Genomic DNA, 15,612 nt, shown 5'->3' with positions numbered 1-15,612 from the left:
AGAAAGACCAGGAGTGAAGAGCTGTCCATGACAAGAGCAATGTGGGTTACACACCAGGAAGAAGTCCTTCCAGCTCCTAGGAGACCCTGCACACAGCATCATCTGGGTCCTGGGAAGCGATGGGAAATATAACTCTGACCTTGCCATTTGCCCACAGGCATGTATATAGAAGAGGCTAACAACTCCTAGAGCACAGCTTGCCTTCTTGGAGAACGTCCCCTGTCCACGGTGGGGTCAATGCAGAGGGTATTCAAGCACCTTTTCTGATCATCTGCGGGTGGCACCTGGGAAACTGCCCAGGTTCTCTGGCATCCTGGATACCCACCTGCTTTTGTCAAGAGTATCTGACTTGTCTGCTTAACTGAGCTGTTGATTTTGTCATGCAGCAAAACACACGGCCTCTGAGACTTTGCCATATATTTATTTGTTAGTCTTCATGGCCACCCTTTTCCTGGGTGGGTCTGTAGCACAGCCATGCACTTTCTGGCATCCCTTGACCCTGACCTCCCCATACCTGCTTTGTTTTGCCCATACCACCTTCACCCCACAGCCTCACCCCAACATCCTGGGCCCCATCTTTAATGTCGGCAGGTCTGGTCTCAGCTTTTTCTAGTCTGGTGACTGCTTGTGGGAGGCCACTGGAGAGATGTCAGGCCTTGTGATCCAAGGAGGAGTCTCATCTTCCTGAGAAGTTGGGGGTCCAAGCCCTCTCTGTCCAACTGCTACCAGAAATGTATGTGTAAGTCTTCTTGCTGTGCCAGTCTTTTCCCTGCCAGGGAGAATCAGAACAAAAGGAAGTGCAGTTAGGGATATGAGGGGTAGCTACACGAGCAATGGCCACGAAGAAACCTGGGAATGATCTCCAGCCTTTTTTCAGCTCCTCTGACATACCAGTGTTGGTTCCTCACCTGGCCACTATTTCTGGGCTCTCTGGTTCACTCAAACCATACCTCCCACCCCATAGGCCCAACAAGGGTCCCTGCAACCCATCAGCCACTGCTGAGCACACCCAACCTGAAACCACTCCTGCAAAAGTTGTCTTTAAATACTGTGTCACTAACTCTCTACTTTGGATGGAATAAAGTCCAAGCAATGTGCTCAGCCCTAGGCCTAGTGAAGCTTCATATAATCTACTCACCTGGGCTCCCTTCTCTCTAATGCCTTGTACCATCTACCTTGGTCCCAGAGGCCCATCTCGGACACTCAGTATACACCAGGCCTATCCCTTCCCCCATGAAAGAGTTCCAGCCCCTGCTTTCCTCCTCCCTTGCCCAGCCCACGGGATGCTCTTGTTTCTCCTTCCCACATTCCTCAGTCCTACCTTCCCGCTGGGCCCAGCCTGGCCCCACTCATGAAGGCCCCACCTTCATGAGCTTCTCTGGCCATCCCAACAAGATTGATCGCTCTCTTCGCTGATCTCCTGCTGCTTTTGTGGCCTGCCCCATACCACACATGCACATTGTTTTCTATTGGAACGTGTGTGAGATCCAGAGCCCACAGTCCTATGTTCGAGGCCTGCCTCTACCAGGCCCCGGGCAAAGAAAACTAGACCCCTGGCTTCTCCCAATGTGAGGTGCATGTGTCTGTGATCTTTGTGATCACTTCAAGAGCAGGCCAGAGTTTGGCTAAACACAAACCAACAACGTCTTGCAACTTCCATCTCTGCATGTATAAAACAAGGATGACCATGGACAGACCATGACCAGACAAATCAGCTCCAAGCTTTTTTAGAGCTACCAGTGAAACTGCTTTGACCTAGTGAAACTGCTTTGGAAAAGGTAAGCCTTACCAACATGTCAGGAGGTATTATGGGGCCTCTGTAGTAGCCTTCTGCAGAAGGAAAAGATTTAAAATTTGTAATTTCAATTATTTGGGAACAAGTCCAAAGGTTCATAGCACGGAGTCACTATAATTTTAATAAAGCACAAATGTGATGCAAAAGCATACTGCAAGCCTGGTGTTCTGGGGGCAGCAACTCATCTCATGGCTAAGTGTCACTGACTACATGGCATCAGACTCACAAAACCAACACCCACATGCTTTCCAGCGGGGGCATCTGTGTAGTAACCTCTGCTGAGGGTTTGTTTCTTTGTGACATTCCAATGGTCATCAAGTGAAAGATAACACTCTAACAAATGGTAAAAAAAATATATATATATATATATATATAGGTTTTTTTGTTGTTTCAAAGGAAAGAGAACATAAAATTTCTTTTTTTTAAGTTTATTTATTTACTTTTAAGTAATGTCTATACCTAATGCAGGGTTTGAACTCACAACCCCAAGATCAAGAATTGCATGCTCCGCCGACTGAGCCAGCCAGGCACTCTGAGAACATAAAATTCTTGCTCTTCTCACACACTCATGATTGGGAAAAAGCCTGTATAAGCACTTCTGCTTTCAAATTGGGGTCGTGTCAGATGTCTGGACACACCTTCCAAATGCCAAGGGTCCGTGTTAGGCTCACTTCTCATGATATGAATGTAAATTATACACTGTGGCCTTTACCCCAAGGCTGCCCTTACAACTTCTACAACTCTTCATGTGTTCTCAGGGAATTCAACACACTTTTTACAACAGCCCCCCAAAAAACATCATTGAGAAAGCATCTGACCTAGAGTTAAAAGTGGCGAATAAACATGTGTTTCTGTTTTTTGTTTTTTGGGGGGTTTTTTGCTCCCTCCTGAAACCCTACTAAAATAACTGTGAGGGAAATTTTTAAAGGGACAGGGAGGTAAAGTTACAAAGACAAATAAGTCAGGATAATAGATCAAATATAGTAAAAGCCAATTTGTATGTGACAGGAAACCATTGGAGGAAGCATACTGGACTTCGGAGAGGGGCAAGATTTGAAACCTAAGTGTCTGCAGATGAGGGTCAATGAGATGTGGAGATTTGCTCCCAGGGAACCCATGGAGGCTCAGGACTTGGCAACACCCAAAACCTTAGAAACAGAATCAAGGGGGAGGGCTAAAAATTGGTTGCAGTTGGGCATACCTATCTAGGTCTCCCCCTTAGTCCCACAAAGCCACTTACCTACTTGATACCCATCAAAGAGAAATTTGAGAAGAAACTAAACCAGAAAGGCCTGGATTCAGGGTCAGCTGGTACCAAGTAAGGCAGAAGCCACGTACTGAAAGTAGGAGGGGTTACATGTGTCTACATGCTCAGTGTGAAGTCTGCCACCTCCCCTGCCTTGTTCCCAGAAAATCAGGCAGGCAGCTGGAGAACTTCTCCCTAGAGAAACCAGGGAATCCAAGAATGCCTCTAGACATCCAGAAGTCCCCAACAAGATGGTTTAGTCTCCACTACATCGTTCTGCCATGAGCGCTCCATTCAATAAGCCCTACAGACACAGAGCCTCTGTAGCCCTTTACCACCTCACTCTTGAAAATAAAGTTATCTTCTGTTGGTGGGAATGCAAGCTGGTGCAGCCACTCTGGAAAACAGTATGGAGGTTCCTCAAAAAGTTGAGAATAGAGCTACCATGTGATCCAGCAATTGCACTCCTGGGTATTTACCCCAAAGATACAAATTTAGGGATCTGAAAGGGTATGTGCACCCCGATGTTTATAGCAGCAATGTCCAAAATAGCCAAACTGTGGAAAGAGCCAAGATGTCCATCCACAGATGAATGGATAAAGAAGATGTGGTATATATATACAATGGAATACTATGCAGCCATCAAAAGGAATGAAATTTGCCATTTGCAGTGACATGGATGGAACTGGAGGGTATTGTGCTGAGCAAAATAAGTCAATCATAGAAAGACATGTATCATATGACCTCACTGATATGAGGAATTCTTAATCTCAGGAAACAAACTGAGGGTTGCTAGAGTGGTGGGGGGTGGGAATGATGGGGTGCCTGGGTGATAGACATTGGGAGGCTATGTGCTATGGTAAGCGCTGTGAATTGTGTAAGACTGTTGAATCACAGACCTGTACCTCTGAAACAAATAATACATCTTATGTTAAGAAAAAAAAAGAAGAAGAAGAAGAAGATAGCAGGAGGGGAAGAATGAAAGGGGAGGGGAAATCGGAGGCAGAGATGAACCATGAGAGACTATGGACTCTAAAAAACAAACTGAGGGTTCTACAGAGGAGGGGAGTGGGGGGATGTGTTAGCCTGGCGATGGGTATTAAGGAGGGAATGTTTTGCATGGAGCACTGGGTGTTATACGCAAACAATGAATCACGGAACACTACATCAAAAACTAATGATGTAATGTATGCTGATTAACATAACATAATAAAAAAATTTGTTTAAATCAATGAATGTATAGTCACACATCATTATTATTAAAATCAGTAGTATTAAGGAGGGCACGCTAAGTTTGTTTCATCAGCGATATCATATGATACATGTCTTTCTCTGATTGACTTATTTCACTTAGCATAATACCCTCTAGTACCATCCACGTCATTGCAAATGGCAAGATTTCTTTTTTTTTTTTTTTGATGGTTGCTGGAGTGTTGGGAGGTGGGAGGGTTGGGGTGTCTGGGTGATAGACATTGGGGCGGGTATGTGCTATGGTGAGCACTGTGAATTGTGTAAGATGAATCACAGACCTGTACCTCTGAAACAAATAATACATTATATGTTAAAGAAAAAAGAAAAGATAGTAGGAAGAGAAAAATGAAGGGGGGAAAATCAGAGGGGGAGACGAACCATGAGAGACCATGGACTCTGAGAAACAAACTGAGGGTTCTAGAGAGGAGGGGGTTGGGGGGATGGGTTAGCCTGGTGATGGGTATTAAAGAGCGCACGTATTGAATGGAGCACTGGGTGTTATACGCAAACAATGAATCATGGAACACTACATCAAAAACTAATGATGTAATGTATGGTGATTAACATAACATAATAATAAAAAAAATCAGAAAAAAAGAAAATAATGTTATCCTCAAATACAAGTATCTGAGGAAAACTTGAACAGGCTAAAATAGACAAATTCAGAGGAAACAGAAAATTCCAGAACCAAAGGGGAAAAAATTTTTCAAAAATATTGGAAATCCTCAGATAAATATTTTATCCACAAAACAAGAATAGGTTGCTATAAAGGAGGAACCACCCAAGAAGAAGAAAATAATTCTAGGAAATTGAAAGTACAATAGCTGTTTAAAAAAAAAAATTCAACCCAGTAAATATAAAGACCTCATTGGTTTTGTTGAATGATTCATGAATCAGGTACCATCCCATCTAGCAGGAAAAGGGAGCTCTGAGTAGTACAAAATAGAAGGTCTTTATAGGAAGGGGTAGGGTAAGAACGTTATCAGAAAAAAAAAAGGAAGGGAGGGAAGGAAGGAAGAGAGAGAAAAAGAAAGAAAAGAAAAGAAAAGAAAGAAAAAAAAGAAAAGAAAAGTATTGTTTCAGGCAAGGTCCCTTCCCCTGGGAGGAAGGGCAGGGGGTATTATCATGCAGATTACCTTATCTTCCTTTGGGAGATGGAGAGGGCCCAAGTGACAAATTGTCTCCTTGGGGCTGAGCAGAAAAATTCTAGACTGATTGGTTTAACATTCCACTCCTGGCAAGGTTGTCCCAAGGGCAAGTGACTCCACCTCTGACCTGAATTTCTTTTTAACATAACCAAAATAAAACTTAAATAGGTCTAGAAAATAAAGTTGAGGAAATCTCCCAGAAAGTAGGAAAAAAGTATAAAGACAGAGAGTAAAGTAAGTGTGATACTGTAATTTATAAGAAATATATATTTTGGGGGTGCCTGGGTGGCTCAGATGGTTAAGCATCTGCCTTCGGCTCAAGTCATGATCTCCAGGTCCAGGGATGGAGCCCCATGTTGGGCTTCCAGCTCAGCGGGGAGTCTGCTTCTCCCTCTCCCTCTACCTCTCCCCTTGCTTGTGTGCTCTCTCTCTCTCAAATGAATAAATAAAATCTTTTAAAAGAAAAAAAAAGAAATATATATTTTAGTCTTTGTCAGTGGTTCCTGGCTCACAGCTGCCAAATCCCATGTAATTTCCTAAATGATTAGGGCAATAGGAGCATCTATTGTTATATTTGGTTTTTGTCCTCAGTTTCTGAAATAGCTTCAGAATACTAAAGGTGAAATGGGTGTCTTTTACAAGCCCCTTTGAACCACAACTGAGTTTAAGTGAATGCAGCAACCTTCGGAAAGACCCTAAGGATGGGGGCTGGTTGCCAGGGGAACCAACCAGAATTAGAGGGTTGGAACTTTCCATCCCACCTCCCCCTCCCTCTACACCACCCACAGACCTCCTGGGAGAAAGAAGGGCTGGAGGTTAAATGGATCGCCAATGGCCAGTGATTTACTCCATCACTGCGTATGTAATGAAGCCTCCACAAAACCCCAAAAGGACATGGTTCAGAGAACCTGCAGGTTGGTGAACATGTAGAGGTGCTGGGAAAATGGCACCCCCAGAGAAGACACTGAAACTCTATGCCTTTTCCCCAACCTTGCCTTGTGCATCTCTTCCATCTGACTGTCCTGAGTTACATCCTTTTATAAGAAGCTGGTAATCTAGTAAGTAAATGGTTTTCCTGAGTTCTGTGAGCTGCTTTAACAGTTAATTGAACCAGAAGAGGGGATTATAGGACTCTTCAATTTATAGCAAGTCTTTAGCACAGGTTGACAACCTGGACTTTGATGTCAAAAGTGGGGAAGAGGGCTGTCCTGTGGGACTGAACCTTTAACATGTGGGATCTGATACTGTCTCCCAGTAGATAGTGTCAGAATTGAGTTGAATTATAGGACACCCAGCTGGTGACCACAGAATCTGAGAATTGCTTGGTTTTAAACCATCCCCCCACAAACACACATGCACATTTTGTGGTGCTGTGAGTGTAGTATAAGAGTAGAGGACACACGGGAGTGATTTTCCTTAGAATAAAGAAATTTAAGAACCAGTCAGGAGATCCAAAATCGGTTAATAGGAGTTCTGGAAAAAGATAATAGACAAAACCAGAATAGAAGAAAATAACCAAAGAAGTAATTCAAGAAATTATCAAGAATGTCCACTAAACACCATGAAAATGGATAAAAATATACCTACATCAAGGCACAGCATGATGAAATTTAGGAACTGGGACAGCATCAGATTCTACCAAAAACACTAGAAGCTAGAAGACAATGGAGATGATTTTCAACCTAAAATGCTATAATTATTCAATCTGGATAGGAGGATATCTGTATTGCTGGTGGGAAGTTTGGTAAGCCCCATTCTCCTTTTGGGCATCAAATAGTGACAGACATATAGAAAATTAAGCAACAAAAAAGAAGATATTTAGTAGCTCTGGAGGAAAATAAAAAGCACAAGAAGGGAAATGTAGTTATACCATAGCACACTACTTGGCTCAACAAGAAATAATATTTGCAGTCATAATAAAGTAAAAGAGCATACTGAGCTAATAAACATCATGCCCACAGTAGGTTGAGAAGGTGTGTGTCTACACTGTTAGAGTAATATAGACGGTGTTAGAAAGAAAAATCCTTATCATCCATAATAGGAAGTCAGTTTTTCCAAGACTTAAAGAGTCGGGGAGTGAGGGAGGGAAGGAATGTAAGTGCATTATTGAGAAATATAGTCTAGAAATGCAAATCTAGAATAAAGACCTAAAGAGTTGAAAGAGATTTTTTTTCTGGAAAATACAAGATGGGGATGGGGAAGAGTGAGGGCAGAGGCTGTCAATTTTGGTTCTAAGCCTTGTTGAAACAGCTTACATTTTTAAGCCTAGGCTAATATTTTAATTTAGAGAAAAATAAATAATACATGAAAATTTCTTTAACCTGAAAGACACGAGTCTCCTGATTGAAAAGCCCAAGTTCCAGGGTTGTCATATACAGCAAAAACAAACAAAAACAAACAAAAAAGATGGACACTCAGTTAAATTTGAATTTCAGATAAACAGTGAGTAAACTTTTAGTAAAAGTATGCCTCAAATATTGCAAAACTAACTCATAATTTATCTGAAATTCAAATGTAATAGGTGTCCTCTATTTTACTGAGTAACCCGAGGCCCAACACAAGCATACCAAGGTGCATAGCATGACAGTAAAAAACACTGGGCATAAAAGGAAGATGTTAACAACTTCCAGAGTGGGGGGGAAACGTCACATGCAAAGACATCAGAAAAGTATTGACTTCTCATGGCAAGATTGTAAATTTGAAAACAATGGAACATGCCTTCAAAATTCTGAAGAAAACTAATGTCTATCCTGGAATCTTTTATCCATACAATCATTAACCGAGTCTGAGAATTGAATAAAGGCATTTTTAGGCATGCAAATGTTCAACACTGTGCCTACCCCTACTAGAGGATCTGCACCACAAAAAAAGAAACAAGGCAAGAAAGAAGAAAGTATGGGCTCCAGGAAGATAGAGACCCAACGTTAAAAGAGAAGGGAAATGAATTCCCAGGACAAAAGCTGTGCTGGGGCAGAGAGACAGCAGGGAAGATTGGAGTGGGAGGAAGGAAGGCTCCGGAATGGAAGACTTTAGGGTAAAAAAAGGAACTGATGGAGAGCCTGATGTGTTTGGTCACATGGAAAATGGTCGGCAGACAGGTTTTCCCCCTCTGTTGGAGAGTTTGGAGAGAATTATAAATAGATGCACAGAAAATTAAGCAGGTGAATAAAATGCTATTAATGAAATGCCTACAAGAAATTAAATGAACATTATCATCATATCTGTTTGGCAATGCAGAAAATAATACTTGAGAGTGATAATGATGTAAACACTAAACACTGTTTTAACCAAAAAATTATGCTGGAGGCAAAGAGAACGTGGGTATATGGAGGCACAGAGAACGTGGGTATATGGTGTCAAAAGATAAGAAGTAATATTCCATCACTCAGAAAAAAAAATCAAAGTCCCGAGAGTAGCCCACAAGACCCTACACAATCTGTGTTGCCCATGTTACTGCTCTAATCTTATCCCTATTGTTCTCCCTTCCTTCACCTTCCTCCAGCCAAAAGGGCCTCTTTGCTATTCTATTCCTCAGGTACACCATATGTCCTCCTACCTCAGGGCCTTTGCACTTGTTTTCCCTTTGCTTAGACCATTTTTTTCCTACACATCCTCAGGGCTTCTCCCTCCATCCTTCACGTCTTCACTCAGATGCCATCTTCTCTGTAAGGTCCTCCTTCCTCCACTCATATTTAACATTGCATTTCTTCCTCAGCGTTCCCTACATCACCCCCATGGATCCTTATTTTTCTCCATATTATTCATAACCATTCTATGTAGAACACCACCTCTAAATAATGAGACAGTTGACTACTATTTTATTTAAACATTTGCTTATTCTCTCCACTGCAGTGAAAGCCCTATGAGAGCTGGGCATTTTGTTCACTATGTGTATTCATGATTTTTTCAGTAACGTATCCATGCCTAGAACAGTGATTGGCACATAGCAGGACCTGTACAAATACTTGTTAAATAAAAAAAGAATTCAAGATATAGCAATGTAAGCATTTATGGAGAAAAATAAAAATAAAGACCAGAAACAAACTGTTAAAATTATTGAATGTGGTTGCCTCTGAGCACTTGGATTTGTGGTAAAGAGAGAGGCAGGAAGATGTCCATCGACAGATGAATGGCTAAAGAAGATGTGGTATATATACACAATGGAATATTATGCAGCCATCAAAAGGAATGAGATCTTGCCATTTGCAACGACGTGGATGGAACTGGAGGGGGTTATGCTGAGTGAAATAAGTCAATCAGAGAAAGACATGTATCATATGACCTCACTGATATGAGGAATTCTGAATCTCAGGAAACAAACTGAGGGTTGCTGGAGTGGTGGGGGGTGGGAGGGATGGGGTGGTTGGGTGACAGACATTGGGGAGGGTATGTGCTATGGTGAGCACTGTGAATTGTACAAGACTGATGAATCACGGATCTGTACCTCTGAAACAAATAATGCAATATATGTTAAGAAAAAAAAAAGAAGAAGATAGCAGGAGGGGAAGAATGAAGGGCAGTAAGTCGGAGGGGGAGACGGACCATGAGAGACGATGGACTCTGAAAAACAAACTGCGGGTTCTAGAGGGGGGGTTGGGGGGATGGGTTAGCCTGGTGATGGGTATTAAAGAGGGCATGTTCTGCGTGGAGCACTGGGTGTTATGCACAAACAATGAATCATGGAACACTACATCAAAAACTAATGATGTAATGTATGGTGATTAGCATAACAATAAAAAATTATTAAAAAAACTAATGATGTATTGTATGGTGACTAACATAACATAATAAAATTAAAAAAAAAGAAAAAAAACTAATGATGTACGGTGATTAACATAATAATAAAAAATTTAAAAAAAAAAGAGAGAGGCAGGGACTGCTGGTTTTCCTCAGAAGCCTTATAGCATTATTTGGCTTTTTAAACCATGTACATGTATTACTTTAATAGAAATTAAAATGATTTTTAAATATGTTCCTGTTTTCAACCTCTACACACACTCCTGAATCATATTTTGTTTTGGGGATAACAAAAGGAAGTGACTATAGGATTCCCTACCCTTTTGTATCATTAATCCTAGAGACCATCCTCCTCCCCTCCTCCCCCTGTTCTCTCTAACCAATGCTTCTAATCCATCCCCGGGTTCCAAAGCTCTCACTTCCTTCCTGGCCCTCCATTGCATTCACCTTCTACCTCCAACACTATCGCCCTAGCTCCATCTTCCACCTGGATGTTGCAGAAGTTTTGTAATAGTCCTCTACATCCATTCAGTCCAACCAGCCTATTACACCGTGGCCAGACTGATATTTCCAAGTACAAATCTGATCACATCACTCCATCGCGACTTGCTTTAAATATGTTCATGGCGTTGGACTGCTCCTCCACTAAAGATAAAGCTCTTAACCCTCTGCCTTACTTGCTTGCCTTTTCCCCTGCCACCCCAGTCTCTCATGCTCATCATTTTTCCACCACAGGACTTTTGCACATGCTGGACTTAAAAAAAATAAATAAATAAAGCATGCTGGATGGAATGCTGTTTCTAGAACTTTTGCCTACTTACCTTCTGCTCATCATTCAAATATCAGCTACAATGTCACTAAGTCAAATCCCCCTATTTTAAGCTCTTATAGCACAGTGATGTGGATATCTGTACTTGTTCACACTTGTCACAGTTGCAGTTTTACATTCGGGTTTACTGGATTAGTATCTGCATCCACCCCCGCCAACAACACACACACACATCCACACACGCATGCACACACATGTACACACATACACACATGCATGCACACATACTTACAATCTCTCCACTAAAAAAGGAAATCATTTTTTTTTATCATCATATCCCCACTGCCTAGTACATAGTAGGGATTCAATACATATGTACTGAATCTGTTGAAAGACCACTTTTTACTACTGCAACAACCACTATATATTGCTTGGATTTGAATAACATTTATTCATCAGGCTAATCGCTACCTTAAAATTCTAGGACTTGGAGACTGCATGCTTTATTTATTTATTTTTTAAGTCCTGCTACTCACTCCTCTCTATACTTCCAGTTCTCATCAGCACACATAATTTCTGGAAATGGGCATTGACATAATATGTGCAAAAGATTATGTGTTGTATGGGGTTTCTATCCTGGAAAGCTTACATACTATAAAATCCTTCCTTATACCTTGCTTTTAGACATTGTCATCCATGGTACGTTTCAAGCACTTCACATATGATCTATAAATGTATTCTCTTCCTTCCCAATTCAATACGCACTCAGTTGTCTGAATTCTAGTAAACACCTGATTAAAGCTAAAGATTCAGCACTTTAGGCAAACCTAATGATTTTTATCTTGTTTCAGTTCAGTGAAGTTTAACACTTATGTTTTGTGCTATAGCCAAATTATTACACATTCTTTACTATATAGGAAAGATAGGGGACATTGACTAGTTGATAGGGCTATCGTGAAAATAACCACTTCTTAGCTAGTGCACAAAATTCCAAGTCCAACATAAGACAGGGCATTTGGAGGGATCTAAATTTGAACATCTAATGTTGAGCACCACTTGTTTATAATTCCTATGCAAGTAGAGACTACCTGATAATCCAGCATTAACTTAACCTTTTGCTGAATAAAACAAGTATAAATTAATCCACTGTTTTCTTTTGACTTATTCAGAATTGTATGAGAAGCCAAATATTCTTTAAAGCTCCTTCTAGAGAATAAGACTACCAGCTTGTCTTCCTTTAAATTAATTTCCCATCAGACACAAGCTAAAATAGTCATGGGGAATCCTAAATTTCTTATGTCTGCAATGTAATATAATTGAACAATACTAAACTCGAGAATTCCACATTTCCTTTTTTAAGATTTTATTTATTTATGAGGGAGAGAGAGCAGGAGGGAGAGGGAGAGAGGATCTGAAGTACACTCTGTACTGAGCACAGAGCCCCATGTGGGGCTCATTCCCACAACCTCGAGATCATGACCTAAGCCCAAACCAAGAGTTGGATGCTTAACTGAGCCACCAGGCGCTCCTCCCATGCGGGTATTTTTAAAGACTCCTTCCTTTGCCCCCCAAATCAGTCTCTGGAAATAGCTAGTGGGGGTCACTCTCCAAATGGACTGCCCTCCCCAGGGTTTGGCCATGCCACATCAGCAAGAGAAGGTTGGGACCAGAATCTGGACGATCCTGCCTCTTGCTGGACCCAGTGTGAACCATTGACTGTCTCAATCTTGTCTCCACACTCGCTGCCTTCATCACTGTTTTCAAAGTTAGGCTCAACAGCTCTTCCCCAAGCATTCTGCCATTTCTGTGAGTGATGTAGAATTTGGCATTCCTTGAAATCTTGACCTTGATAAAGTTTTTTCTTCCTCGGGGTATATCACCAAAGCCCTGTGCATTCCTAGAAAGGCGGAGAAGTAGCATGCAATGAGTTTAGGGCTGGGGCTTGTGCTTCAGACAATCATAGTGAAACAGTCAGGCCACTCTCATGGCTTGGTGTTCACCATTACCTTTAAGAGCATGTGTGTGCATTATAATTCACCAGTGAAATGCTAATTAAACAAGGTACAATTTTAATACCCATCAAGTCAACAGCTCCACTAGAATATTCAGAGCTGGTTGGATGCCATGAAGATTCTCATACAGAGCTGGTGATTTCTTCTATCTGTTTTGCCTTACTTTCAATAACCACCCCTTATCATTTTTCAAGATGGAAATAACTCTCTGATCTTAAAAAATATACACTCATTCACCTTGCTTCAGCAATAAGGGTCTTCAGAAAACTACAAAAGAGAAACTGAAAATCACACATATCACTTCTACACAGAAAAAAAAAAAAAACACACATTTCTTTTGGAGTGCCACAGAGCTAATCTTAGCCCAGTTACTGTTGTTCATCTAATAAACGAAAACAAGAATTGAAGCTGCTTCACACTGTGAGGATTTAAGATAATATTTTCATATAAGGCATAGCAACTGGTAGTTGGTAGCTATAACCATTACTGTTATTAATATACTGCCAGTAGAGAGAGAGAGAGAGAGAGAGAGAGTGCACATTTTATGTTTCCACAAGATGGCTTTGTGTGGCAAAAAAAGAATGTTATTTAGAAGATATATTGCTTTGATAAATTAATATCCAATGTATTAAGGTTACACATCTTTCAAAGGAGTTCTTCCTTAAGTTTTTTAGTCCAAATGACAAATTTTGTTATTCTATTTAAAACAGAAGTTGCTTTGTTTTTTAAAAGCCTGAATTCCTTGAGAGTCTTCAAAAGCAATAATAAGAGAACACTTTTAAGAATATGTGCTATGGACTGAATATTTGTGTCCTCCCAGTACCCACCCATATGCTGAAGCCCTAATGCCCAGTCTAGCTATACTTGGAGATGCGGCTTCCTAAGGAAGTAATTAATGTAAGCTTAAATGAGGTCATAGTGGTGGGACCCTGGTCCCACAGGACTAGTGTCCTAGAAAAAGGAAGAGACACTGACCCTCTCTCTCTCTGTGAACAGAGGAAAGTCATATGAGAGCACAGTGTGAAAGCCGTGGTCTGCAAACCAGGAGAGAGATCTCACCACAAACCAAACCTGCTGGCACCTGATCACGGAATTCTAGCCTCCAGAGCTGTAAGAAAGTGAGTTTCTGTTGTTTGAGCCATCCAGCATGTGATATTTCCTTATAGCAGCCCTAGCAGCTAATTCAATATGAGAAGCAGAGATCCTCCTTTATACCCGCGGCGGGGGGGGGGGGGGCAGTCAGAGTTCAACAATAAGAAAAGAGCAGAGGGGGTGGTGCCCGGGTGGCTCAGTGAGTTAAGCCTCTGCCTTCGGCCCAGGTCATGATCTCAGGGTCCTGGGATCGAGTCCCGCATCAGGCTCCCTTCTCTGCAGGGAGTCTGCTTCTCTCTCTCCCTCTGCTACTCTCTCTCTCTGTCAAATAAAAGAAAGAAAGAGAGAGAGAAAGAAAGAGAGAAAGAAAGAAAGAGAGAAAGAAAGAAAGAGCAAGGACCCACACACTACTAGATGGATGCATCCCTGGAGATGGCCAGAACTTGGAGGAAATGGCTGTTGAGCACACCAAGGCCAGACCTGAGGCACAGGGCTCCCAGTCTGCTAATGAGGCTGCAGAGCCACTATTGGATTTGTGAACTGAGATTTATACCCATTCTTAGAGCGGCCAGATTGAGCAAATAAAAATATAGGCTCCTTTCCTCCTCCAAGGAAAGAAAATCTATTGTGCTTCTCTTTGTATTTCCAGTGTTTAATACACTGCCTGGACTTTAGTAGACTCAGTGATGCTGTTTAATTAATTAAAATAGCCCTCAAATGTTAAAAAAAAAAAATACAGGATCCACAGTTAAATTTGAATTTCAGATGATTTTGCGATATTGGGGACATTCTTTTTTTTTTCCCCCCTCTTTGAATTTTTTTTCTTTTTAAGCTCAAAAGAAAACAAACAAAAAACACAGTTCACTCATTTGGGACATTTTTATATAAAAAAATTATTCACTGTTTATTTGAAATTCAAATTAATTGGGCAAATCAATTACTTTCTCTGACAATCCTACCCAGTACAGCCATGATTTTCTGGAGGGCATTTTAGTAATTCATGTCAAAACCTTTAAACCTAATTATAAACACAGCAATTCCACTTCTAGGAATTTATTCACAAGAAATTACTGGATAAGAAATATATGGGTAAGGATATTTCTCCAGTGTATTGCTCATAATCACAAAAAATGGTATCAAGGTAAGAGTGCTTAAACGGTTGTATTTTTGTTCAAATGTATGCAACCTTTAAGTTGTAATTTTTAAAATCTATATTTATCAGTATGAAAAGATGTCTGGAAAATATTGTTAAATTTAAAAGGGTAATAAAGTAATTTTAAGTTTGATTTTATTTTTAACTATTTGTAGCAAGACACCATCCCACACTCACATATACATGAAAAACATCTGGAATTATACCAAAATATTGACAGGAGTTATCTCTGGATTGTGGGATTACTGGTAATTTACTTTGTTCTATATCCCTTCATGCATGTATTATCTTAATAATCAGAATGATACAATGATTCTATTACAATTTTGAAAAAAGTACTTGTAGCTTTCTTAAAAAGAAGTATGCAAAAGCATTGATAATTCTATAATCTTAAAATTTGAAGCAAGGA

The 15,612-nt window shown here is 40.8% G+C and overlaps 1 protein-coding gene across 1 annotated transcript in view; it reads right to left on the bottom strand.

The window, feature by feature from the left end:
• Positions 1 to 609: 609 nt before the first annotated feature.
• Positions 610 to 15,612, bottom strand: part of GALNT8 (polypeptide N-acetylgalactosaminyltransferase 8) — a 151,957-nt gene continuing 136,954 nt past the window's right edge. The window contains exon 11 of the mRNA XM_088025694.1: positions 610 to 769. Coding sequence (XP_087881820.1) covers positions 610 to 769 — 160 coding nt within the window. The remainder of the gene's footprint in view (positions 770 to 15,612) is intronic.

The sequence above is a fragment of the Eumetopias jubatus genome, unplaced genomic scaffold (genome assembly GCF_037043125.1).
Source record: "Eumetopias jubatus isolate StellerSeaLion01/CBP00866 unplaced genomic scaffold, mEumJub1_p1.0 scaffold_8, whole genome shotgun sequence".
NCBI classification, from domain to species: domain Eukaryota; kingdom Metazoa; phylum Chordata; class Mammalia; order Carnivora; family Otariidae; genus Eumetopias; species Eumetopias jubatus.
Note: the sequence above shows the minus strand (reverse complement) of the source record. Positions and strands in the feature narration are given on the sequence as shown.